Source organism: Dermochelys coriacea, chromosome 4 (genome assembly GCF_009764565.3).
Source record: "Dermochelys coriacea isolate rDerCor1 chromosome 4, rDerCor1.pri.v4, whole genome shotgun sequence".
Lineage (NCBI taxonomy): Eukaryota > Metazoa > Chordata > Testudines > Dermochelyidae > Dermochelys > Dermochelys coriacea.
In genome coordinates, this window is record NC_050071.1 from 41782989 (window position 1) to 41808075 (window position 25087).

Below are 25087 nucleotides of genomic sequence, written 5' to 3' on the forward strand. Positions count from 1 at the left end.
CTACCTGCTTGTCACCATGAAAGGTTTTCCTCCTTCCCCCCCCTGCTGTTGGTGATGGCTTATCTTAAGTGATCACTCTCCTTACAGTGTGTATGATAAACCCATTGTTTCATGTTCTCTGTGTGTGTGTATATAAATCTCTCCTCTGTTTTTTCCACCAAATGCATCCGATGAAGTGAGCTGTAGCTCACGAAAGCTTATGCTCTAATAAATTTGTTAGTCTCTAAGGTGCCACAAGTACTCCTTTTCTTTTTGACAAGATTATGACTGTCAACAGATGGCTTAGGCAGTGGTGCTATAAGGAGGGCTTTGGGATGTATGGCCACTGGGAGGCATTCACGGACAGAGGTCAGTTCTCTTGGGATGGACTTCATCTGAGTAGGGAAGGAAATAGACTTCTAGGATCGAGGCTGGCACAACTGATAAAGAGAGCTTTAAACTAGGAATTGGGGGGAGATGGATGGGAGATGTCCAGAAAATCTCCACCCCAGATTTTAGCATTGAGAGGGAAGAAGATGAAGTAAGAATGGATACAGCCGTGGGTAGGAGAATGTATATAAGGAGTGAGGGCGGTGTGGATACTAGTCTAATAGGTTATACTGGATGTAGAATGACTGTGCCTATTAGGGTACAAAATGTGAGTGAGGCCAAACAGCAAAAATTAAGATGTTTGTACACCAATGCGAGGAGTCTAGGTAACAAAATGGAGGAACTAGAGCTACTGGTGCAGGAAGTGAAACCAGATATCATAGGGATAACAGAAACATGGTGGAATAGTAGTCATGACTGGACTACAGGTATTGAAGGGTATGTGCTCTTTAGGAAAGACAGAAACAAAGGTAAAGGGGGTGGAGTAGCATTGTATATCAATGATGAGGTAGAATGTAAAGAAATAAGAAGCGATGCAATGGATAAGACAGAGTCTGTCTGGGCAAAAATTACATTGGGGAAGAAAACTAGTAAAGCCTCTCCTACGATAGTGCTTGGGGTGTGCTATAGACCTCCAGGATCTAATTTGGATATGGATACAGCCCTTTTTAATGTCTTTAATAAAGTAAATACTAATGGAAACTGCGTGATCATGGGAGACTTTAACTTCCCAGATATAGACTGGAGGACCAGTGCTAGTAATAATAATAGGGCTCAGATTTTCCTAGATGCGATAGCTGATGGATTCCTTCATCAAGTAGTTGCTGAACCGACTAGAGGGGATGCCATTTTAGATTTAATTTTGGTGAGTAGTGAGGACCTCATAGAAGAAATGGTTGTAGGGGACAATCTTGGCTCAAGTGATCATGAGCTAATTCAGTTCAAACTAAATGGAAGGATTAACAAAAATAAATCTGCAACTAGGGTTTTTGATTTCAAAAGGGCTGACTTTCAAAAATTAAGGAAACTAGTTAGGGAAGTGGATTGGACTGAAGAACTTATGGATCTAAAGGTAGAGGAGGCCTGGGATTACTTTAAATCAAAACTGCAGAAGCTATCGGAAGCCTGTATCCCAAGAAAGGGGAAAAAATTCATAGGAAGGAGTTGTAGACCAAGCTGGATGAGCAAGCATCTTAGAGAGGTGATTAAGAAGAAGCAGAAAGCATACAGGGAGTGGAAGATGGGAGGGATCAGCAAGGAAACCTACCTAATTGAGGTCAGAACATGTAGGGATCAAGTGAGACAGGCTAAAAGTCAAGTAGAGTTGGACCTTGCAAAGGGAATTAAAACCAATAGTAAAAGGTTCTATAGCCATATAAATAAGAAGAAAACTAAGAAGGAAGAAGTGGGGCCGCTTAACACTGAGGATGGAGCGGAGGTTAAAGATAATCTAGGCATGGCCCAATATCTAAACAAATACTTTGCCTCAGTCTTTAATAAGGCTAAAGAGGATCTTGGGGATAATGGTAGCATGACAAATGGGAAGGAGGATATAGAGGTAGATATTACCATATCAGAGGTAGAAGCGAAACTGAAACAGCTTAATGGGACTAAATCAGGGGGCCCAGATAATCTTCATCCAAGAATATTAAAGGAATTGGCACCTGAAATTGCAAGCCCATTAGCAAGAATTTTTAATGAATCTGTAAACTCAGGAATAGTACCGAATGATTGGAGAATTGCTAATATAGTTCCTATTTTTAAGAAAGGAAAAAAAAAGTGATCCGGGTAACTACAGGCCAGTTAGTTTGACATCTGTAGTATGCAAGGTCCTGGAAAAAATTTTGAAGGAGAAATTAGTTAAGGACATTGAAATACAACATGGTTTTACAAAAGGTAGATCGTGCCAAACCAACCTAATCTCCTTTTTTGAAAAAGTAACAGATTTTTTAGATAAAGGAAATGCAGTGGATCTAATTTACCTAGATTTCAGTAAGGCATTTGATACCGTGCCACATGGGGAATTATTAGTTAAATTGGAGAAGATGGGGATCAATATGAACATCAAAAGGTGGATAAGGAATTGGTTAAAGGGGAGACTGCAACGGGTCCTACTGAAAGGCGAACTGTCAGTTGGAGGGAGGTTACCAGTGGAGTTCCTCAGGGATCGGTTTTGGGACCAATCTTATTTAATCTTTTTATTACTGACCTTGGCACAAAAAGTGGGAGTGTGCTAATAAAGTTTGCAGATGATACAAAGCTGGGAGGTATTGCCAATTCGGAGAAGGATCGGGATATTATACAGGAGGATCTGGATGACCTTGTAAACTGGAGTAATAGTAATAGGATGAAATTTAATAGTGAGAAGTGTAAGGTTATGCATTTAGGGATTAATAACAAGAATTTTAGCTATAAGTTGGGGACGCATCAATTAGAAGTAACGGAAGAGGAGAAGGACCTTGGAGTATTGGTTGATCATAGGATGACTATGAGCTGCCAATGTGATATGGCTGTGAAAAAAGCTAATGCGGTTTTGGGATGCATCAGGAGAGGCATTTCCAGTAGGGATAAGGAGGTTTTAGTACCGTTATACAAGGCACTGGTGAGACCTCACCTTGAATACTGTGTGCAGTTCTGGTCTCCCATGTTTAAAAAGGATGAATTCAAACTGGAGCAGGTACAGAGAAGGGCTACTAGGATGATCCGAGGAATGGAAAACTTGTCTTATGAAAGGAGACTTAAGGAGCTTGGCTTGTTTAGCCTAACTAAAAGAAGGTTGAGGGGAGATATGATTGCTCTCTATAAATATATCAGAGGGATAAATACAGGAGAGGAATTATTTAACCTCAGCACCAATGTGGACACAAGAACAAATGGGTATAAACTGGCCACCAGGAAGTTTAGACTTGAAATCAGACGAAGGTTTTTAACCATCAGAGGAGTGAAGTTTTGGAATAGCCTTCCAAGGGAAGCAGTGGGGGCAAAAGATCTATCTGGTTTTAAGATTCTACTCGATAAGTTTATGGAGGAGATGGTATGATGGGATAATGGGATTTTGGTAAGTAATGGATCTTTAAATATTCAGGGTAAATAGACCAAATCCCCTGAGATGGGATATTAGATGGATGGGATCTGAGTTACTACAGAAAATTCTTTCCTGGGTATCTGGCTGGTGAATCTTGCCCATATGCTCAGGCTTTAGCTGATTGCCATATTTGGGGTCGGGAAGGAATTTTCCTCCAGAGCAGATTGGAGAGGCCCTGGAGGTTTTTCGCCTTCCTCTGTAGCATGGGGCATGGTTGACTTGAGGGAGGCTTCTCTGCTCCTTGAAGTCTTTGAACCATGATTTAAGGACTTCAATAGCTCAGACATGGGTGAGGTTTTTCGTAGGAGTGGGTGGGTGAGATTCTGTGGCCTGCGCTGTGCAGGAGGTCCGACTAGATGATCAGAATGGTCCCTTCTGACCTTAGTATGTATGAAACTAGCAACAAACCTTCATTACATTTTACTTCTGTTAGTGCTACAGAACCAAACACAAAAAGGAGTACTTGTGGAACCTTAGAGACTAACAAATTTATTAGAGCATAAGCTTTCGTGAGCTACAGCTCACTTCAACCAAACACAAAAATGAAAGAGGGAGCCAGGTTCCTTTCTGGCTCATATCAATAGAATTGTTAATTAAGTTCCAGTCAAAAAACCTTTCATAGAATATCAGGGTTGGAAGGGACCTCAGGAGGTCATCTAGTCCAAACTCCTTCTCAAAGCAGGACCAATCCCCAACTAAATCATCCCAGCTAGGATGCCTTTATTGTAGGACAGTGGCTCTCAAGCTTTTCAGACTACTGTACCCCTTTCAGGAGTCACCCTGAATGTCTTACATACCCCAAGTTTCACCTCATGTAAAAACTATTTTTTTACAAAATCGGACAATAAATAAGTGTCACAGAACACTATTACTGAAAAATTGATTATTCTCATTACCATGTAATTATAAAATCGATTGGAACATAAATGTCATACTTATACTTCAGTGTATAATATATAGAGTAGTAAAAACAAGTCATTAGCTGTATGAAATTTGTTTGTACTGACTTCACTAGTGTTTTTTATGTAGCCTTATGTAAAACTAGTATGTAAAACTAGGCAAATATCTGGAAGGCCCCATGGAGGGCTTCTGCTTACCCCAGGGGTACACACACACCTGGTTGAGAGAACCACAGTTGTAGGACATTAAGTAGTCAGAGAGCCCAGATTCAGATTCCGGGCTGAGTTTGTGCATTTGACAGTTAAGAGAGGTTAAAACAATCCATTTGCCAACTAGCAGAAGGGGGGTGTAATTCACCATTTTCTATAGAATTTAAAGCTTTCCGTTAAAGTTTCTAGTGAGTATACTTGTAAAGGAAATATTTGAAATGTGAATCAATGCAGTGCTTTCTTCCTTAGTGTACAGAAACAGAGCTCCAGTAGGTCAGCTGCTTTGTCTTAAAGCAGCAGCGCAAATGAAATTAACTAGACTAGCAACCATGAAACTGATCAAAACACAGTCCTCTGAACAGCAATTAAATAAACAAGAATCATGTCAACTGTACTCTGTTACTGCTTGAGAAATTTATGAACAGTAACACAGGAAGGCAGTGGAGATTTTATTGCTAGGACGAAAGGAGGCTTGAGGAGGAATAAGCGGTAGCAACTTCCCCATTATAGCCGCCAAAACTGAAGGAGAGGCAAATCAACATTTTAACTATTAATTGTGGATTATTTTATCAGAAGCAGCCAGCTGCTGTGGTATTGTGGACAGTAGTTTAAAACCACAACCACCCTCCCCCCATCTAACCATTGCTTTTCTCGCTGTCCTAAGGCTTCAGTGTAGAAATCAACTTCGATGCTTTTAGAACCAATGCTATTGCTGCCCTTTATTTCACTATTTACACATGCAATTCCCTGATCTGCACATACACAGTTGTAGTAACTGTGTAGCCACACACAAACACCTACATTTTCTGAAAATCCGTCTCTTAAAAGGTGGTCGTTGGATTTCAGAATTAACACTTGACTGAGACAATTGGGATGGTTTACACCTCTTACTTTTAAAGCTGTCTCTGGCTTGATTCACAATTGGAAACTTAATTTTTGTAACCATATGGGTTAGAAATTTATTTAAGGCTTAAATTTTGCAGAATCTGCATTTGTCATAGAGGCCAGATAAATCAGGTGCAACAGACATCTGCCATAATTGTACTGGAGAATAAACTATCCTTTCTTATAGATCTTTAGAAGGATACCTATTCAGTTTAACACTCCGCACAGACTAGACTTCTGTGTAGCCACAGCAAAGGTACAGTCCGCCCTTCAAGACTATCCTCAAGGGGAGTTTTTAAAAATGTATATTAAGGCTAGTAAATGCAGGATATCAATAATTTCTCCAATTTAGACTACTTCCACCTCCAAAAGATTACTGACATGGTTCCAGGGTCAAAGATTAATACCTTCTGAATAATTCCCACATACTTTCCTGCTGATAGCTAGGACAGAACTCCAAAAAGAGTCTTACTTAATCTCTTGCTGCAGGTGATTATCTTCTGGTTTAAAAGACCAATTCTGTTTTAGTTTCTCTAGAGCCAAGGAAGAGAAGGAGGGAGCTGGAGAACCAATGTTAGATAGAGTAGCAAGAGGTAGCTATATTTAAAAAGCTGTCACAAATAACTGAGTTTCAGAGTAGCAGCCGTGTTAGTCTATATTCGCAAAAAGAAAAGGAGTTACTTGTGGCACCTTAGAGACTAACAAATTTATTTGAGCATAAGCTTTCGTGAGCTACATCCTTATGCATCCGATGAAGTGAGCTGTAGCTCATGAAAGCTTATGCTCAAATAAATTTGTTAGTCTCTAAGGTGCCACAAGTACTCCTTTTCTTTTTACAAATAACTGATTGATCATTAAAACAGATTACTCACTAGTCAAGCTCAAATACAACTGGGGTATGGAGGTCTTTTTAACAAAATCTCTTTGATGACCAATATACACGAACAGCAGTCCTGGCAAGAGAAATACTGCTAACGCAATGACAGCATGCATCTGACACAAGCTTGGTCACTGGCATCCTAAAACAAAACCACCCCCCCCACCGTAGAAGTTATGATCAGATACCTACTTTTAAAGCATCTATTAACTGAACTTTCTTGGCCAACAGCAGCTGATATTCTAGTTTTGGGTGGATTAGTTTTAATGTGTGGTTCACAGATGCTTCATTTATATCTGGTAGGAACAAAAAAAATTAGTAATCAGATAATACTTTTAATGCATTTCATGCATAAGATGATAAAATGAAGTACAGGAGAATTTTTTACCATAGGATATATTGAGATTAATTTTCCTTTTGGTGGCTTCTTTAGAGAGCACATCTTTTAGAATGGATATGGTAGAAATGTTGTCAGATTTGAAAAATCCCTCCCCTTTTCTGCCAAAAGAAAAAAAAGAAGTAGAGTTAGGGAAGGCCAGTGCACTTGGTTTCCATTTTAAAGCGATAAATAGGGCTTCCCACCACCCTCAGTCAGGGGATGAAGCACAACCTCCTTAGAGGTCATGACTAAAGCTATTCCACCGACTAGCTATCAGAATATTTCATACACTGATTTCATCACACTCGCTATTCAGAACTTACTCTTATTTGGCTACACCACAGAACACCATTCTCTCAGACAGTCAGAAAGCATAGGCTGTTCTTATGGATTTCCTATGCCACAGAGGACGCAGAGTTTGTCTGCGTGCGTGTAAAAAATTTGGAACACAGTTTCCTATCTAGGATTCCCGACATCTCTTTCGCTACCTAAGCCTTGGTCTACACTGGGGGGGAGGGGGGAATCGATCTAAGTTACACAACTTCAGCTACGTGAATAACGTAGCTGAAGTCGACGTACTTAGATCGACTTACCACAGTGTCTTCACCACAGTGAGTTGACTGCTGCCGCACCCCCGTCGACTCCACCTGTGCTTTTCGCGGTGGTGGAGTATAGGAGTCGACAGGAGAGTGCTCAGGGGTCGATTTAGACTAGACACAATAAATTGATCCCCGCTGGATCGATCACTGCCTGCTGATCCAGCGGGTAGTGTAGACATACCCTAAGTTATTACAGTGTGCCTGTCATCATAATATGAGCACTTAACAACTCGCCCCAGTATCAGTCTCACTTTACATGAAAAAAAAGAGTCAAAATGCTTTCTACATCAATTTATAAGCATTTCTTATTGTAATCCCAGATCAAGTTGGAATCTGTATAATTAGAGTAATAGTAATTAATGTTTCCAGCTTCTACAACTCTATACGATTACTATTACAAATCTATACGATATCTGCTAGCTGAAGCAGCACACTGGTTCATTTAAAGATAACAGAGAATATTATTCCTAACACTGAAAATAAACATTTCTCTAGTGGGAGCTGCAGAAGGGGGAGGATTTTTTCCAGCTTGAGGCTTTATCACATGCTTTCTTCGGAAGATTAAACACCCATTAAAACTATAATGATTAGAGTATATTATACTTGTAACAAAGAGGAACTCTCTCTAGTGATTTAGCTTCCTTTACTGAAAAAGGAAAAAAATAAAAGTTACAAACCAGCATGTGCTCCAAGATAGTTTTGCTATACTTGTTAGACAGGCACTTACATTTGCAAGAAAGGAACGCTGAATTTGTCTCCCTCACAGCACACAGTATGCCAAAGACACAAGTTACAAAGCCAAATACACTAAGGCTTCCCTGTTTAGCAATGCTCAATTATTTTCAATTATCTCACCCTTACAAAATACTACATTTTGAAGGATCATCTAATTACTGCATAATACGTACTAATGATCAAATCTGACAGCCCTTGTGTAAGTAAAGTTCTTACCAACTTGAAAGGGAGTTTGCCTGAATAAGCACTGTAGGATTTGATTGAGACTGGTATTCAGAATGGGCACATCTAGGGTGAAGACATGGAAAAGAGAAGGCTCTGCTCCACGGCAGGATATTTTGATAATCCTGGACATATGGAATTATTCACCCTGTCCACTCTATGGGGGCATCACAAGAACTGGGTGACCCACAAGGATTGGATGACAGACAGGGCAAAAGTTACTGTCCGCTATAATACATCTTAAGAGGAAACAAGCTATGTCTTCAAGGAAGCATTGCCAAGGTATACTGCCTCTATACAGGTTTCAGAGTAGCAGCCGTGTTAGTCTGTATTCGCAAAAAGAAAAGGAGTACTTGTGGCACCTTAGAGACTAACAAATTTATTACAGCATAAGCTTTCGTGAGCTACAGCTCACTTCATCGGATGCATTTCCGATGAAGTGAGCTGTAGCTCACGAAAGCTTATGCTCTAATAAATTTGTTAGTCTCTAAGGTGCCACAAGTACTCCTTTTCTTTTTGCCTCTACACAGATTGCTCTGGTTTCTGGCAACTCTCTCAAGATCCTCAGATTTCAGGGGCTGAACTCTTTTCTTGTTTCACAGGGTGGAGGAATGCAAACCATGTTTTCCCAGCCCTAAAATAAACAACCAGATGAAAATTCTGATTGCAGTCCCCCTCCATAAAAAAAAAAAAGCTGATTTAGGGGACAATTTAGCTCTATTTGTATATTTGTTTTTAACCAAAAACATGCTTCAGCAATTGTACTTGATTTTACCTGTAAGTACTTTCAAGCTGTGTATCCAGGAAGGTGTTCTGAAAGTAGAACGTAACACTATCTCCTATTGGAGTTTTTTCAGGAACTTCAGGCAAGCAAAACACAACCCAGGAGTGAATTTCAGCAAAACTGAAGTGGCCTTTGAGCATCAGTGTGTTCATGGGTCTACAGTATTTTGAATGCAGAAAGAAGATGGGAATTAGTTACTGATGAGCAGTACTGATGTTGCAGTAGCTATGCAACTGAAGATGAAAGTTTATTTTTCATATGGTATGTCTTCCTCCCTTTAAGCCTCAAACATGAGTTTTCACTGACTTCTAGCAAAGTCCTAACTAATTCAGACTTCCTGCACACTGAAATATATTCTGAATAATACAATCAGAATTCAATAGTATTCTCTGATGAATTCAACACAAAATTGTGTGTGAGAGAGAGTGTGCACGCGTGCACGCATGCGTGCAAGAGTGTCAGACTCCTTATTTGAATATTCTCAATCCAGATGAGTCACAACTGGGCAAGAACACCATAAACTGACAAACTGTTTTTCCAGGTTACTTGTTTTGCATTTTAAAAACTAAAGCAGGCTGTGGGTGGGATGATCAACTGACAGTGCAGAAAATCAGAGTATTAGAAACACTCTCAAGAGTCTCCTGTTCTCTAAACAGGAGATATCCAAGTACTTTGCAGAGGTAATACATATGAAATAGGCATGATGGAAGGCACAGGAAACCTTTCCCATTAGCATCTCAAGCAAGTGAATCAAGAAGGAGTAAACACATTTGATATAGTTCACTGGGGTTCTATTTTCCTACTGTCCTTTTTAAAAGTTTGCAATAACAGTGATGTAACAAACAGGGCGATTACATATAATTGGATAAAATGACAGCCTCACAACAGAGGAATAAAAGGCAAACAAGCAATCTGGAACAGTTTTGGGGCTCAGCTAGATATGGGAGAGCACTTTATTTTTTTTTTTTAAAATAAGAACAACCCTAGAAGAGACTTGCGATGTTGAATATTACAATCAGCTGCTAAAATGATTACTGCAGGTTACACAGTCAACTAAGTTTCAATTGGATTGAACCAATTTAGAAGTAGTATTGCTCTCTCTTTGTAAATACCTGTCATGATCAATAAAGTGAGTTCTTTGATGAAGTGAAAGTGGTTTAATCGGATATTGACAAAGTTGGCAGGTTTTCGGTTGAATTCTTGGTGTTACATATGCTTGTAGTGTCCCATACTGGCCTTCAATTGACCGAATCTACATCAATAAACAAAGAGGAGAGGGAAAAAAATTAATGAATTTACCAGAATTTTTTTTTAAAAGAAGTTTTTTTTTTTTTTTTTTTTACAACTACAGTCCTAAGTGATTCAATTAACACAGTACTCCTATGACAGGAGTAAATCTAACTTTTTGAAACTAGATGGAATAGCATTCAACAAGAAACTTCTAGAATTGGCACAGATTTATTACAGAGGAAAAGAAAATCCATTTGCTTTGATTCTGACTGCCCAAAGAACAAAGACTTTGTCCAGCCACTCCTAATCCTTTGGCGTTACTGTACAAGTTTTTGCAGAATTTATGCTATGTAAGATAATGACATAAGACATGTCATTCTACACTTTAAATTATTCCAAAATGACCACCTTAATAGAACCCACCTCTTCACAACAAGCAAAATCCTTCAGCCCCCCCTCCAAACAAGATTTTAAAAAAAAGAAATGGGTCTAGATCCTCAGCTGCAGTTAGGGAACACTAAGAAAAGTGGAGTGTGCAAAAGAGGATTTGAGCCAGTTTTGCACTCACCCCGCATCCCAAACCTCACTCTACATCAACCCAGTCCTGTATACTTTAATTTGTTGTCTAGATTGCTCTAACTTATACCAGCTCTCAACAGCTTCAATGGAATTGCCAACGCACAGGGATATCCTACCCACCACCCCTACACAGGCCACAGGGGTGGAGCAAGGCATAAGATGCTACTAAAATGGCTTTATATCATATGAATGAAAGATGGCATAGTGGCTGGACCATTCAACCAGTATTCAGGAAACCCCAGTTTAACTTCTAGCTCAGGCACAGGCTTAAATGACTTGCACAAAATTACAAGGAATTTACCGTGTTACAGGGGGAGTACTGAGGTACATGGATGTTGTGAGGATATAAGGGCCCAATGCAAAAATCCACTGAAGTCAATAGATAGATAGATTCCCATTGACTTCAATGGGCTTTGAATCAAGTTCCAAAATCCATAAACTGAGTGCCTCACAAGCAGTCAGATACTGTGACAAAAGCAAGAGAAGTTCTTGAATACAAAAATTCCCTCTTCACAGGGGAGGTCCCCTTGTGGCCACTTTTAGGGCAGCCTTGAACTAATGGAGTGACAGAAAGCTTCCTTAGAAGTAGAGGATCCAGTCCTCTTATTAGAAGAAGAAAAGAAAAGAAGAAGAAAAAACCAAAACAAAATCCCCAAAAGGACAGAGGAAAGGACTGTCTAGTAATTGTATTAGAATATGTGGCAAAAGAAAAGATAATTTAAGAATGTCAATTCAGAAACTCCACTCCTCAGGTGCAAATGATGTTTCTGTTGTAAGAGTAAAACTCATCTGTGTAGGAGACAGAGCTCTCTTAGCGGCCAGTTCAAGACGATGGAATGAACACACAAGAACCAAGCACCATCTCAATCCTCACCATCTTCCACTCCAAGTGCAAGGTGCACTTCTTAGAATGCGCCTTTTCTTACAAACACATAGCAGTGTGTACATTTAAACAAACAAAACACTATACTTCACATAAAATTCCCCCCTCCCGTGTGTATGAATGAAAAAGAGAACTAATTACACGTGACAGTCATGTCACTTAATGAACTCTTGGAAGGTGCTTATATATTACAATAATGAGGGTAGTATAAGAATTTATATAAAACAATAGATACATCACATCAGAATCTAAGAGTGCTAGAAATTATAATTAAAATATATTGATGACATCTAGCTAACAGATTACAATCCACATTTAATATAAATGTGTCCTGGAACATTAGTAAGGAAGTAGCAAATATATAAATCCTTTAGTTGTGGTGTAGAAATCTCTATTCTTAATTTGTAAATACAGTCAGTCAATACATTTAGTTTTATAATACAACGATAACACCAGCTGTTTGTATAGGCCTTGTATAGGCCTTTTCATCAGATATCAAGACACTTTACAAAAGGTGAGCCATATCATTATCTCCATTTTACTGACAGGGAAACTGAAGCACAGAGAGGAAGTAACTTGTACAAGATCGCCCAGCAGGCCTATAGTAGAGCTGAGAATAGAAGCCAGTTCTTCTGAATCCCAGTCTAGTTTATCATCAGCTAGGTCAGTGTTGTCTCTGCATTAAAAACATTTAAAACTGTGTAATATACACTTAAAAATCACTAAAGAAACACTTTTTGCCGAGAATCTCAAACAGAAAAATTGTACATAAATATTAAACTTACAAAGCTGCAATGGTGAGTGATTCTGTCAAGAAAAAGACTAGAGAATAAGTGACTGCCTTATAGATCATCTCTTAACATGATCCTATTTGTAAGCTCTCACCTTTCCTGTGGCAGCTATAGAACTTTGTGAATTTCCCAGCTCACTAAACACTAACAGCAGGTCAACAGTCCCACTGATGAGGCTATTCACCTTCAAGTTAAGCATACGATCTTTTTCTTGCTTTTAGTGAGACTTTTGACACTGTCCCACATGACTTTCTCTTAAGCAAACTACTATGAAGTGGTTTCAGAGTAGCAGCCATGTTAGTCTGTATCCGCAAAAAGAAAAGGAGCACTTGTGGCACCTTTGTTAATCTCTATGTACTGCCACAAGTACTCCTTTTCTTTTTACTATAAAGTGGGTGCACAACTGGTTGAAGAAACATACTCAGAGTTATCTGTGGTTCATTATCAAACTGGGAGATGTATCTAGTGGGGTTGCGGGGGTATGGGGTGTCTGCCATAGTCAATCTTTTCATTAATGGCTTGGATAATGGAGTGGAGAGTACGCTTATAAAAATTTGCACATGACACCAAGCTGGGATGGGTTGCAAGCACTCTGGAGGACAGGATTAGAATTCAAAATGACCTTGACAAATTGGAGAATTGGTTTGAATTCAACATGATGAAATTTAATAAAGCTAAGTGTAAGGTACTACACTTAGGGAAGAAAAATCAAACGCAGAAAACAAAATGGAGAATAACTGTCCAGGTGGTGGTACTGCTGAAAAGAAACTGGGGGTTATAGTTATAGTTAGAGCCTTCAAAATTTGTATCCGCATCCAATCTGTTATCCGCAAACATGGTCTATGGATATCAGCAAATACAAAGTGGATATCTGCAGATTTGCAGGGCTCTAGTTATAGTGGATTACAAATTGAATACGAGTCAACAATGTGATGCACTTGTGAAAAAGGCTAGTGTCATTCTGGGGTGTATTAACAGGAGTGCCATATGCCAGACACAAAAGGTAACTATCCCACTTTATTTGGCATTGGTGAGCCGGCAGCTGGAGTACTATGTCCAACACCACACTTCACGAAAGACGTGGACAAAGTAGAGTGTGTCCAGAGGAAAGCAACAAAAAAAATGATGAAAGAAAACCTCGCCTATGAGGAAAGGTTGGAGGAAAAAAAAAAAAAAGAAAAAAGAAACCCGTAACTGGGCATGTTTAGTCTTGAGACAAGAAAACTGTTCTCCATGTCCACAAAGGGTAGGGCGCGAAGTAATTGGCTTAATCTGCAGCAAGGGAGATTTCGATCAAATATTAGGAAAAAGATTCTACTATAAGGGTAGCTAAGCTCTGGAATACTGAAGGAGTTTGTAGAAATCCCATTATGGAGATTTCTGAAGAACAGATTAAACACCTCTATGTTTCCTTGGTCCTCCCTCAATGCAGAGGGCTGGACTAGGTTACTTCTCTAGTCTTACATTTCTATAGTTCTATGAATGGTTTATGATTAAAAATCAAACTATGCATTTGATCTTATATGTAAATCTATAGTCAAGCTTTAAAACGGAGTTAATTTCTGTTCCAAAATCTGAAACTATCTCCGCCTCGTTTCTAACTTCTGTTTCCTGGCACGTCTCTCCCTGCTTCATCTTTTTTGAAGAGGAAGATACCTTCAGTCCTTTTGGTATGATGTCCATCTGTTTGCATTTGGAGAGGAAGAAGTGAGCTGTAGCTCACGAAAGCTTATGCTCTAATAAATTTGTTAGTCTCTAAGGTGCCACAAGTACTCCTTATCTTTTTTGAAGTTACTCAGAGAAAGTCTCCGTTTCTAGACTCATTTGTGATTTCTTGGCTCCTCCTCTTTTTTTCAGAGTCAGAAGTTATTAAGTAAGGATGCTACGTTTTCTCTCCCCACACTGCCCCACTTCTCTTCAGTGGCTTCTAGAGGCATCCAAGGTGAATATTTGTACAAGCAGCTATAAAGCAGGAGTTCTCATCAGCATCATGCAAGTGACCAGAAATTTCTCAGTGAACAACCAGTGGTCTGAAGACTACCATATAAGAATCACTGGACTTGTCATTCGCTCAAGTTAACACATTCAACCCACTCATTCAGCCTGTGTGCATGAAAAAATAGCACAAGATACATATTTACATTTTCTAGATAAAACACATTTTTGAAAAGTACAAGAAAATATTTTGTAGCATCTTTACCTTAAGCTCCAGTCTAGTAGTATTTGCTTGGCATCGATAAGTGGCAAGGAGAAAGTTGCTGTTTGGCTGTGAACAATTCAAAATGAAAAACAAAATAAATAATAAAATATTTCTGAATTCCTAGAAGTTTTATCATCAAAACTTTAGCAGCATAGTGATATTTTTTGCTATCTATGAAAAACTGTTACATGAAAAGTAAACAAGTGAAATCCTGGTTCCACTGAAGTCAATGGCAAAACTGCCATTGACTTCACTGGGGCCAGAATTTCACCCCATATTGTATTAGTAAATACCAGCTCTCTCTATAAAGAAAGAATAGGAAATCTTTTGAACACTTTGTTAAAACTGAAAAAAAAGATATATCTGAAAACTCCATTCTGCAAAATTAAAAAGATACAATTATCTACCAGTTTCCCTGATATTGTCTCGGCCCAGGATCTGACAAGCTAAATTATCCTAATTATGCAAAGAAAAATTAGTCATAAAACACACTGTAAGCTAAACAATATTAGCCAAAGTAATGATCACACAGAATGATTAAGAAATTCAACGCGAGCATGTGCCAAATTAGTCACTAACAAACTGAAAATATTTAGAAGACAATTGTGGAAAAAAAGAGACTTCAAAAGATCTTCATAATGCTAATTTCATTTCTGGACTTATTTTTTTAAGAAAACATTATAAAAATAATGTATTTAGTAAAACATGAGAATATCTGGAATACAGCATTTTCATGATGCCAATTTGACATTTTAAAGATATACAGTAAGTATAAATATAGTGCTCTTTGCCTAATAACTTTCAGTAAAGAAATATACTGGGCCGAAAGTTGACTTCTATTATACTACCAGCCAAACCCGATTTTCCCAAACTTCCTCCCTCCCAACATTTTATTCAGTTTCAGCTATTAAATAAATTATTGTAACTCCTAGGACTTTAAAGTATGAATCTGTAAATCCAAATTCTAATACATAGCAGTTAACAGCTTTCATTCAGTAGTCTCTATGCAAGTACAACCATTAACTAATATCTTTACCTTTTTGTGTTACTTACTTCAGAATCACAGCCACTAAAACTAACAACAGCAGAATTTTTATCCACATCCAGTAGATCTATTGGGACATCACTCTGTGCAGAAATTTAAGGGAAGTAGTAGGGGAGGAAAAAAAAAAAAAAGGCGTAAACTTCTGAATAGTTTCTAATGTATTTATCCTTTAATTATAATCAATGATGTTAGTGAGGAAGATGCAATATAATTGTTTGATAATCTTAATTTGAAAAGAGTAAAAGATTAAATAGATGTTTAGCGCATTTGTTAAATTTAAATCCCACGACAATTTGGAGATCTTTATCTTCTAAGTCTATCTTATTTGTGATGTTTTAAATTGCATCTTGTAATTGGAGATTTGTTCTAATATTAGCTAATGTAAGATGTATACCTTCGAAATAATAAATAAAATAGCAAATGCATTAATTTCATGACTGGGATGCCACTCTCTTTAATGCACAGATTACTAAATCTCATTCGGAAACAAAATATTATCTTTTTACTTTTTAAAATATTTTGGACACAATTAACTTTTTTTGCTCTAGATTTGTTTCACCTGCTTTGAAGTGAGAACAGCCAGTATTTTGATAAGGGAATGAAAAGGCTTTACAGTATTACGGTTTCTTTAAATTACTTGATGTTCTCTGGCTGAAATGATATTTTTGTAGCTTCATATAAAATTCAGTGAGCCACAATATTCCAGTGCATCCAATGGAAAAATAGCATTGTTGCATTGTCTAGTGTATACTGCTACTTTAGAACTCTAGACTTGGTTTACACTTAAAATTTCGGTCAACACAGCTATGTCAGTCAGGGCGGTGAAAGATCCATACCCCGGCCTACCTAACCCCCAGTGTAAGAGGCAGCTAGGTTGATAGAAAACTGCTTCAGGACTGGTCTATACTGAAAACTTACATAAAAGCATAGCTATGTTTCTCAGGGGTGTAAAAAAATCGACACCAAGAGAGATGTAGCTATGCCAACCTAACCCCAGTGTAGACAGTGCTAGATCGACAGAAGAATTCTTCTGTCGACCTAGCTACCACCTCTTGGGGAGGTGGAATAACTGCAGTGACAGGAGAATCCTCCAACTATAGTGAGTGTCTATGCTGAAGTGCTACAGGAATACTGCTGCTCCTTAGCAGCTATGCCACTGTAGCATTTTAAGTGTAGATGTAGCCTTTCAGTGTAGGCTGCATCTACACTGTGGTCTTATGCCAACATAGCTATGCTAGTATAGTCCCCATAATGTAGACAAGCGCTAACCTCCGCATTAAATTCAAGCCTAAATCAATTAAATTTAGCATTTAGTCATGATGTAACTGAGGCTATGTCTACACTAAAAACACTATAGCAGCACAGCAACCTCCCACTGGTGTAGGTAATCCATCTCCCTGAAAGGCGGTAGCTAGGTTGATGGAAGAATTCTTCTGTTGACCTAGCGCTGTCTATACCGGGGGCTAGGTTGGCATAGCTATGTCTCTCAGGCATGTGGATTTTTTACACTGCTGAGAGACGTAGCTATGCCAGTGTAAGTGTATAGTGTAGACCAGCCCTGATTCAGAGGTGCCATTCAACTGCAAACAACATTCAGGAAGTTAGGCTCCATTCGATGAGTCAACCTACCATCAAAGATTCATCAAAGGTTCCACCAGACACCAATGAAAAAAAATGTCATGTCATGTGTGTGTTTTTTAAAAAACCTGGCCAGTTTACCTATATTCAATTTCCCCTTAGAAAACATTTTATAAAATTTTTCTCCCTGTATATGCCTCAAAGCTAGTTATCTTGGTACCTACTCCTTTGACTGTTAAATATAACATTAACTCCAGCTGATGTGATAGAAGGAATAACTAATTTAAGGTGGTTGTAAATGGGAAAAATATTTAGTAACAGCTTTGTACTAATCAGATTTTCTTCTACATGATTACATCCTACCATCCTCCCAACCCTCAGGAACAGTAAAAGTATTACAAGAGAACCTCACCTCAAGTAGTGATTTTTTTTAAAAAAGAAAGGTGTATTTTGATAAGAATGTTCTAAAACAAATTAGATTTTTAAATTTAGAGGAATCATTTCCACTGAAGTCTCAGCAAAAGCAGAACCAGCTATAAGGTGAAATTCTAGCCCTATTGACATTAATGGGAGTTTTGCTACTGACTTCAATAAATTTCACCCATAGAGTATTCCAAGAGCAACAGAAGATTCTGCTTTTGCCAAATGCCTGAGAAAAAGAGAGAGGACCAGAAAACAATCTTGTTTCTTTTTTCCTTTGATAAAGTAGACTCCCTTCCAAAAGGAGGCCCAGTCTCACCACAGTCATACTTCAAATTCATGCTTTTACAAACTAGAATTCCATCCTGTGATCTAATCCAGGTTGATGGACCTTTACAACCCTGCCAAATCCCAGGAGGCCAACCCTGGCAAATCGTATGGTAGGATTGTGATCTATAATGTTCTAATGCAACTTGGTCAGTACCGAGGACACCAAAATGACCTACAGAACACCAGCATATCACAATTCACTATGAACACCACATTCAAGATTCTGAACTATATCTTTTATTATATTTGCTACACTTATTAAAAAAAGTGAAGCCCAAGAGTAAACCCAGAAGTTCCACATCAGCCTGCTGATAATTGTATGCCATATGTCTGAGTTTTATTTCAGTATAAAATTATAATCTTCCACTACATAAAAAGTTTTTAAAATCCAGCATAAGAGCATATAAAAAGTTTACAGCCAATATTTTTTTCAGTAAGATACAAACTGCAGTTTTGTCTTATAACAATCTAGATATTTATAAAACCTGTATTTCAATGCGATTCTGAACCAGTATTAAAACAAACTGAAAGACGCTTTTAGCACTAAAGAAGTCCTTTAAAACCGAACTTGTCAAATTAAAAAAATATATTAATTCAGTAAGCAACAAACAGCTATCAGTGTTCTGGATCAAGAAATAAATGCTACAATTTTCTTCATTGTTTAGTTTTAAAGTCAGATATTTTTGTTAGATTCTAGGTCTTAAAACATCACTCACCTGTACCAAGACATTATCTATCGCTGTCTGCACCTCTAAGACAAGACTGTAGCTGGCATCATCCTTATTTAATGTAAACTTGTCATTCACACTAAATGCAGGTACTGCTGAAAGAGCAGTACTAGACCGAGAAGACTGCTGGTATTTTTCACGTTCTTGCAATACCTTTATCTGTAAATGTTCCAACTCATCCCTAAGAAAGAGAAAGGTTTCAGAGTAGCAGCCGTGTTAGTCTGTATTCGCAAAAAGAAAAAGGAATACTTGTGGCACCTTAGAGACTAACAAATTTATTTGAGCATAAGCTTTCATGAGCTACAGCTCACTTCATCGGATGCATTCAGTGGAAAATACAGTGGGGAGATTTATATATATATACACACACACACACACACACAGAACATGAAACAATGGGTTTTATCATACACACTGTAAGGAGAGTGATCACTTAAGATGAGCTATTACCAGCAGGTGAGGGGGGGAAAGGAAGAAAACCTTTTGTGATGATAATCAAGGTGGGCCATTTCCAGCAGTTGACAAGAATGTCTGAGGAACAGTGGGAGGTGGGGGGGGGAAAGAGGGGGAAATAACATGGGGAAATAGTTTTACTTTGTGTAATGACCCATCCACTCCCAGTCTCTATTCAAGCCTAAGTTAATTGTATCCAGTTTGCAAATTAATTCCAATTCAGCAGTCTCTCGTTGGAGTCTGTTTTTGAAGGTTTTTTGTCGAAGAATAGCCACTCTCAGGTCTGTAATCGAGTGACCAGAGAGATTGAAGTGTTCTCCGACTGGTTTTTGAATGTTATAATTCTTGACGTCTGATTTGTGTCCATTCATTCTTTTACGTAGAGACTGTCCAGTTTGGCCAATGTACATGGCAGAGGGGCATTGCTGGCACATATCACATTGGTAGATGCGCAGGTGAACGAGCCTCTGATAGTGTGGCTGATGCAATTAGGCCCTATGATGGTGTCCCCTGAATAGATATGTGGACAGAGTTGGCAACGGGCTTTGTTGCAAGGATAGGTTCTGGGTTAGTGGTTCTGTTGTGTGGCTTACAGACAGCCCCCCAATCTCAAGCAAATAGTCACCAGCAAGGACTGGCCTGTCTCCCAAGATCTGCGAGAGTGATGGTCGTCCTTCAGGACAGGTTGATGATGCGTTGGAGAGGTTTTAGTTGGGGGCTGAAGGTGATAGCTAGTGGCGTTCTGTTATTTTCTTTGTTGGGCCTGTCCTGTAGTAGGTGACTTCTGGGTACTCTTCTGGCTCTGTCAATCTGTTTCTTCACTTCAGCAGGTGGGTATTGTAGTGGTAGGAATGCATGATAGAGATCTTGTAGGTGTTCGTCTCTGTCTGAGGGGTTGGAGCAAATGCGGTTATATCGTAGAGCTTGGCTGTAGACAATGGATTGTGTGGTATGATCTGGGTGAAAGCTGGAGGCATGTAAGTAGGAATAGCGGTCAGTAGGTTTCTGATATAGAGTGGTGTTTATGTGACCATCGCTTATTAGCACCATAATCTCTTGTGTGGACTGGTCCAGGCTGAGGTTGATGGTGGGATGGAAATTGTTGAAATCATGGTGGAATTCCTCAAGGGCTTCTTTTCCATGGGTCCAGATGATGAAGATGTCATCAATGTAGCGCAAGTAGAGTAGGGGCATTAGGGGACGAGAGCTGAGGAAGCGTTGTTCTAAGTCAGCCATAAAAATGTTGGCATACTGTGGGGCCATGCGGGTACTCATCGCAGTGCCGCTGATTTGAAGGTGTACATTGTCCTCAAAATGTGAAACAGTTATGGGTGAGGACAAAGTCACAAAGTTCAGCCACTAGGTTAGCCGTGACATTATCGGGAATATTGTTCCTGACAGAATCTGCACAGACACACCCCTGGAACCTCAACTTGGGGTATTCTATCTGCTACCCAAGATCCATAAACCTGGAAATCCTGGACACCCCATCATCTCAGGCATTGGCAACCTGACAGCAGGATTGTCTGGCTATGTTGACTCCCTCCTCAGGCTCTACACTACCAGCACCCCCAGCTATCTTCGAGACACCACTGACTTCCTGAGGAAACTACAATCCATCGGTGATCTTCCCGAAAACACCATCCTGGCCACTATGGATGTGGAAGCCCTCTACACCAACATTCCACACAAAGATGGACTACAAGCCGTCAGGAACAGTATCCCCGATAATGTCACGGCTAACCTGGTGGCTGAACTTTGTGAAAAGGTTTTCTTTCTCCCCGCCCCCTTCCCCCCCGCTGGTAATAGCTCATCTTAAGTGATCACTGTCCTTACAGCGTGTATGATAAAATCCATTGTTTCATGTTGTGTGTGTGTGTGTGTGTGTGTGTGTGTGTGTGTGTGTGTGTGTGTGTGTGTGTGTGTGTGTGTGTGTGTGTGTGTGTGTGTAAATCTCCCCACTGTACTTTCCACTGAATGAATCCGATGAAGTGAGCTGTAGCTCACGAAAGCTTATGCTCAAATAAATTTGTTAGTCTCTAAGGTGCCACAAGTACTTCTTTTCTTTTTAAGAAAGAGAAACTGTCAGATATAAAAATAAAATCCTGAAGGTAACTTTTTCACAGAATGCCCATGAACCTCAATCTTCTGTTTCTGCAAAGTGACTGTCTTCTTTATTTTTTTCCAGTTAGGACAAAGAGGAATAAAGTCACCAACCACCCTTCCACAGATATCCTATGACAAAGCTTTTTTTCCCCAAACATCATCTAAATTACAAAAGAAGGAAATGTACAAGATACAACTATATATATATATATATATATATATTTAAGAGTAGAGATTTCAAGAGGATCTAGGAAGGAAGACAAAATTTCCCCCAATGATGAATTCCTGATGTGAAATCTCAATGACCACCACATATCAAAATTCAGTATCCTCCTTTGATAACGTGAAATATTGTTACTGCTTTTGGATCTATGCAGTTACTCAAAGTTTGGGGCCTTGGGGATGTCTCACTTGGGAGTAGAACCTCACTTGGGAGTGGAGTCTGGTGATTTCGTGTTTATTTACAAGGAATGTACAAAATCCTGCTTCTCTGAATGCAGGAGGGACCAAAATCAAAAGAAGCCATTTCGTAGCTTACAGGCCCAAGCTTTGTTCAGCTAGCACCCTTGACCCAAACCTCTCTCTAGGTTTCTTCAGGGTTGCACTGTGTTTACAGGCTACTGTTCAGCTTTTACTCTGGCCTTTCTTACTCTTACCTTCTTACACACACACACACACACACACACACACACACACACACACACACACCTTATCCAAGTAAGGACTCAGCAAAGCCTCTCTGCCCAGTCAGTCCAAAACTCATGGGTAGTTTCATGACCCTTTTTGTCTTAGGTGGGGGGCTGTGATTAACTTACCCTGATAGTTAAGTTAATTGAACGGCATGTTGTGAAAGACAATATCCCTATGCTCTTCCCTTTTTACAAAACTATGATAAATTTTGTACAAAGTGTGCCTTGTGAGGTATCATTTGAGAACTCACAATCTGCTGAACATTACTGTCCTAGAAAAATGTGTGGCAACACTATATGTAAAGTTACAAGATTCTACTGTATAACATTGCTGTGACATGTTCCAAAGTTAGATAAACAGACCCAAACCATTTCTTCAGAATATGCAAAGAAGACACACTGATGCTGCAAGCAGGTACCGTAATAGGGCAATGTGAAAGCAAATCAAAGAAGAGTGAAACTGACTATACAATGTGCTATGAAGTGTTGCTGTGGGAGACAACTCCCTCTTCTGGCCTTCAAACAATCCCACAACCTCATCGTCAGATGCAAGCTCCTCACAGACCAGAACATACGAACTCAAAGTGGCACCAGACCCTGCCAGAAAAACCGAAAAACCTGCAGCCATATCTCCACTGCTAAAATGATCAACACCCTCCCCGCAACACACCTTTCAATATTCCTGGGTCCTACACATGCATATTACAACATGCGGTGTACCTCAGCCAGTGCACTAAACGCCCCACAAAAAGTATGTGGATGAAACCAGACAATCACCATGCTCCTGAATGAGCTCACACACAAGAAAATGATAAAGACAAAACTCAAGGCAATCACTCTGTATTTGACTTATCACCCTATCATCAAAGGAAACTTGCACAATGCTTTCAAACAATAAGCCTAGGCACTTAAATTCATAACTTTGCTAGACACTAAGAATCATGGCCTTAAGAAAGACACTGTTGTAATAAACCATAAATCCAATCTGTAACCACTAACTCTCCTTTCTGTCCTATAACTACAGAGGTGTTAACAGGCCACTTCACCTTGAACAGTCCCTTAGAATATGTGCCAACAACTTATACTTATGCTAAACTATCTATTCCATCTTGTATTTAGCTGTGACACTCTCAGTACCTTTCCCAGACCTGAAGAACAACTCTCTGTAGCTCTAAAGCAATGGTTCTCAGACTTTAGTACTGGTGACCCTTTTCACATAGCAAGCCTCTGACCCCCCCCCAATAAATTAAAAAGTACTTTTTTTATAAATTTAACAACATATATTTATAAATGCTGGAGGCAAAAGAGGGTTTGGGGTGGAAGCTGACAACTCTTGACCCCCCCATGCAATAACGTTGCGACCCTCTGATGGTTCCCAAACCCCAGTTTGAGAACCCCTGCTCTAAAGTTTGTACCTCTCACCAACAGAAGATATTACCTCACCTACTTTATCCGTTTATATGTGATGCCAGATGCAAAAAATAAACACACTGTAAAAACCATATGTATTTTCCTCTTTACAAATTTCTAGCCGTTTTGGTAGTTCCAGGGGTTACACAAAAGTATACTTCACAAGTTGATAGCATTACTTTCATTTCCAGAGGATTATTCCCCCTGATCACTACAGTTTTAAACATACGTCACATTTTATACTTAGCCTTCTTTACAATTTTCCTTTATTTAAGCTACCTTAAGGATGAAATCTTGTTCTGCATCTCTTGGCTTATCTTTAGTTCTTCACCAGATCCACCTTCCCTATGGACAGGCTCTGTAGTCAGTCCTGTCACCCATCCTGAAAGAAACATACAAAGAACGATGAAAAATTCCTTATAAACTATAAACAAGAAAGCATATGAAAAGTCCTAACTGAGGCACACGGCCTTAACACTGTAGAACATAAGAGGCAGAATTGTCCAGAAGATAGGCAATTAAGGTATGGGCTCTATTCCCAGTTCTGATACTGACTCAGAACAATAGGTTTGGGCATGGATTTTCAGAGTTGAGTAATTTCCCAATCTGTAAAATGGGGACATGGTAGCTATCTTTCTTTAAAAAAAGACTGAGATCTTTTGATGAAAAGTGCCAATAACGTGCTAATTAATTGTTATATTACTAAATGTTGATCCTCTAAAAGAGGTTCCTATAACACCATGGATAGCTCATTTTTAAGGATAAAAATGCAGTAAAATGTTGTATAATGGACCAAGTATGTGGCTCAGCATAGGTACGTGTACTTCTGTTTCTGTATCTCTTAAATCAGTAGTGTTTTGCTACATTTCACCATGGCATCCAGATTGGAACAAAGAGCACTTGATTTGGTTTTGTCTTGACACCCCAACTGTGTTTCTTTAAATGGTTTCTAGACCTTTTCAATGATTTCAGCCCCTTTAAAAGGGGAATAGTGATACAGTATTGTTACAAAATGCATCATGAAAACTAATATACATGTCCAGTATTGTAGACGCTTGTTTGCGGCAACACCTTGTAAGTGCAAATGCTGCTGACGAGCAAAATTTTCCCTGGGAACACTTTCCCTACTGTGAATTGTCGATACACCCCATAACAGCAACAGCCAGTTAGGGCTCGTCTACACTTAATGGAGAATCGACACTGCAGCGATTGATGCATTGGCGGTCGATTTAGCGGGTCTAGTGAAAACCCACTAAATCGACCACCAATTGCTCTCCCCGTCTATTCCTGTACTCCACCTGATCAAGAAGAGTACAGAGAGTCGACGGGAGAGCATCTCCCATCAATGTCATGTAGTGTGGACCTTGCAGTAAGTAGATCTAAGCTACGTCGATTTGAGTTAAGCTATTCACATAACTCAAATTGCATAGCTTAAATCAACTTTTCCCTTTAGTGTAGACGAGGCCTTAGGAGCAACATAGTAAAAGGTTGTTACTAACAAGCGTCTCAATCCTCTCAGCCATTTTTCAAAAACAACAAAAAGCCCCATTAATCTAAGGACTATACATAAAAAAAGGGAGAAAATACATAAAAAAAATGCT

General features: G+C 39.1%; 1 protein-coding gene across 4 annotated transcripts in view; it reads right to left on the minus strand.

The window, feature by feature from the left end:
* The window catches only part of BBS7 (Bardet-Biedl syndrome 7), a 62036-nt gene that overhangs the window by 17471 nt on the left and 19478 nt on the right, over positions 1-25087 (minus strand). For all 4 annotated transcript variants that reach the window (XR_006281166.1, XM_038399364.2, XM_038399368.2 and 1 more), the window contains 8 exons: positions 23766-23868; positions 18817-19009; positions 15781-15855; positions 14728-14793; positions 10157-10296; positions 9036-9200; positions 6714-6823; positions 6518-6621 (listed from right to left, as the gene is read on the minus strand). Coding sequence is in view for 3 of the 4 variants with exons in the window: in XM_038399364.2 (XP_038255292.1) it covers positions 6518-6621; positions 6714-6823; positions 9036-9200; positions 10157-10296; positions 14728-14793; positions 15781-15855; positions 18817-19009; positions 23766-23868 (956 nt within the window). In the remaining variant the exon portion in view is untranslated. The remainder of the gene's footprint in view (positions 1-6517; positions 6622-6713; positions 6824-9035; positions 9201-10156; positions 10297-14727; positions 14794-15780; positions 15856-18816; positions 19010-23765; positions 23869-25087) is intronic.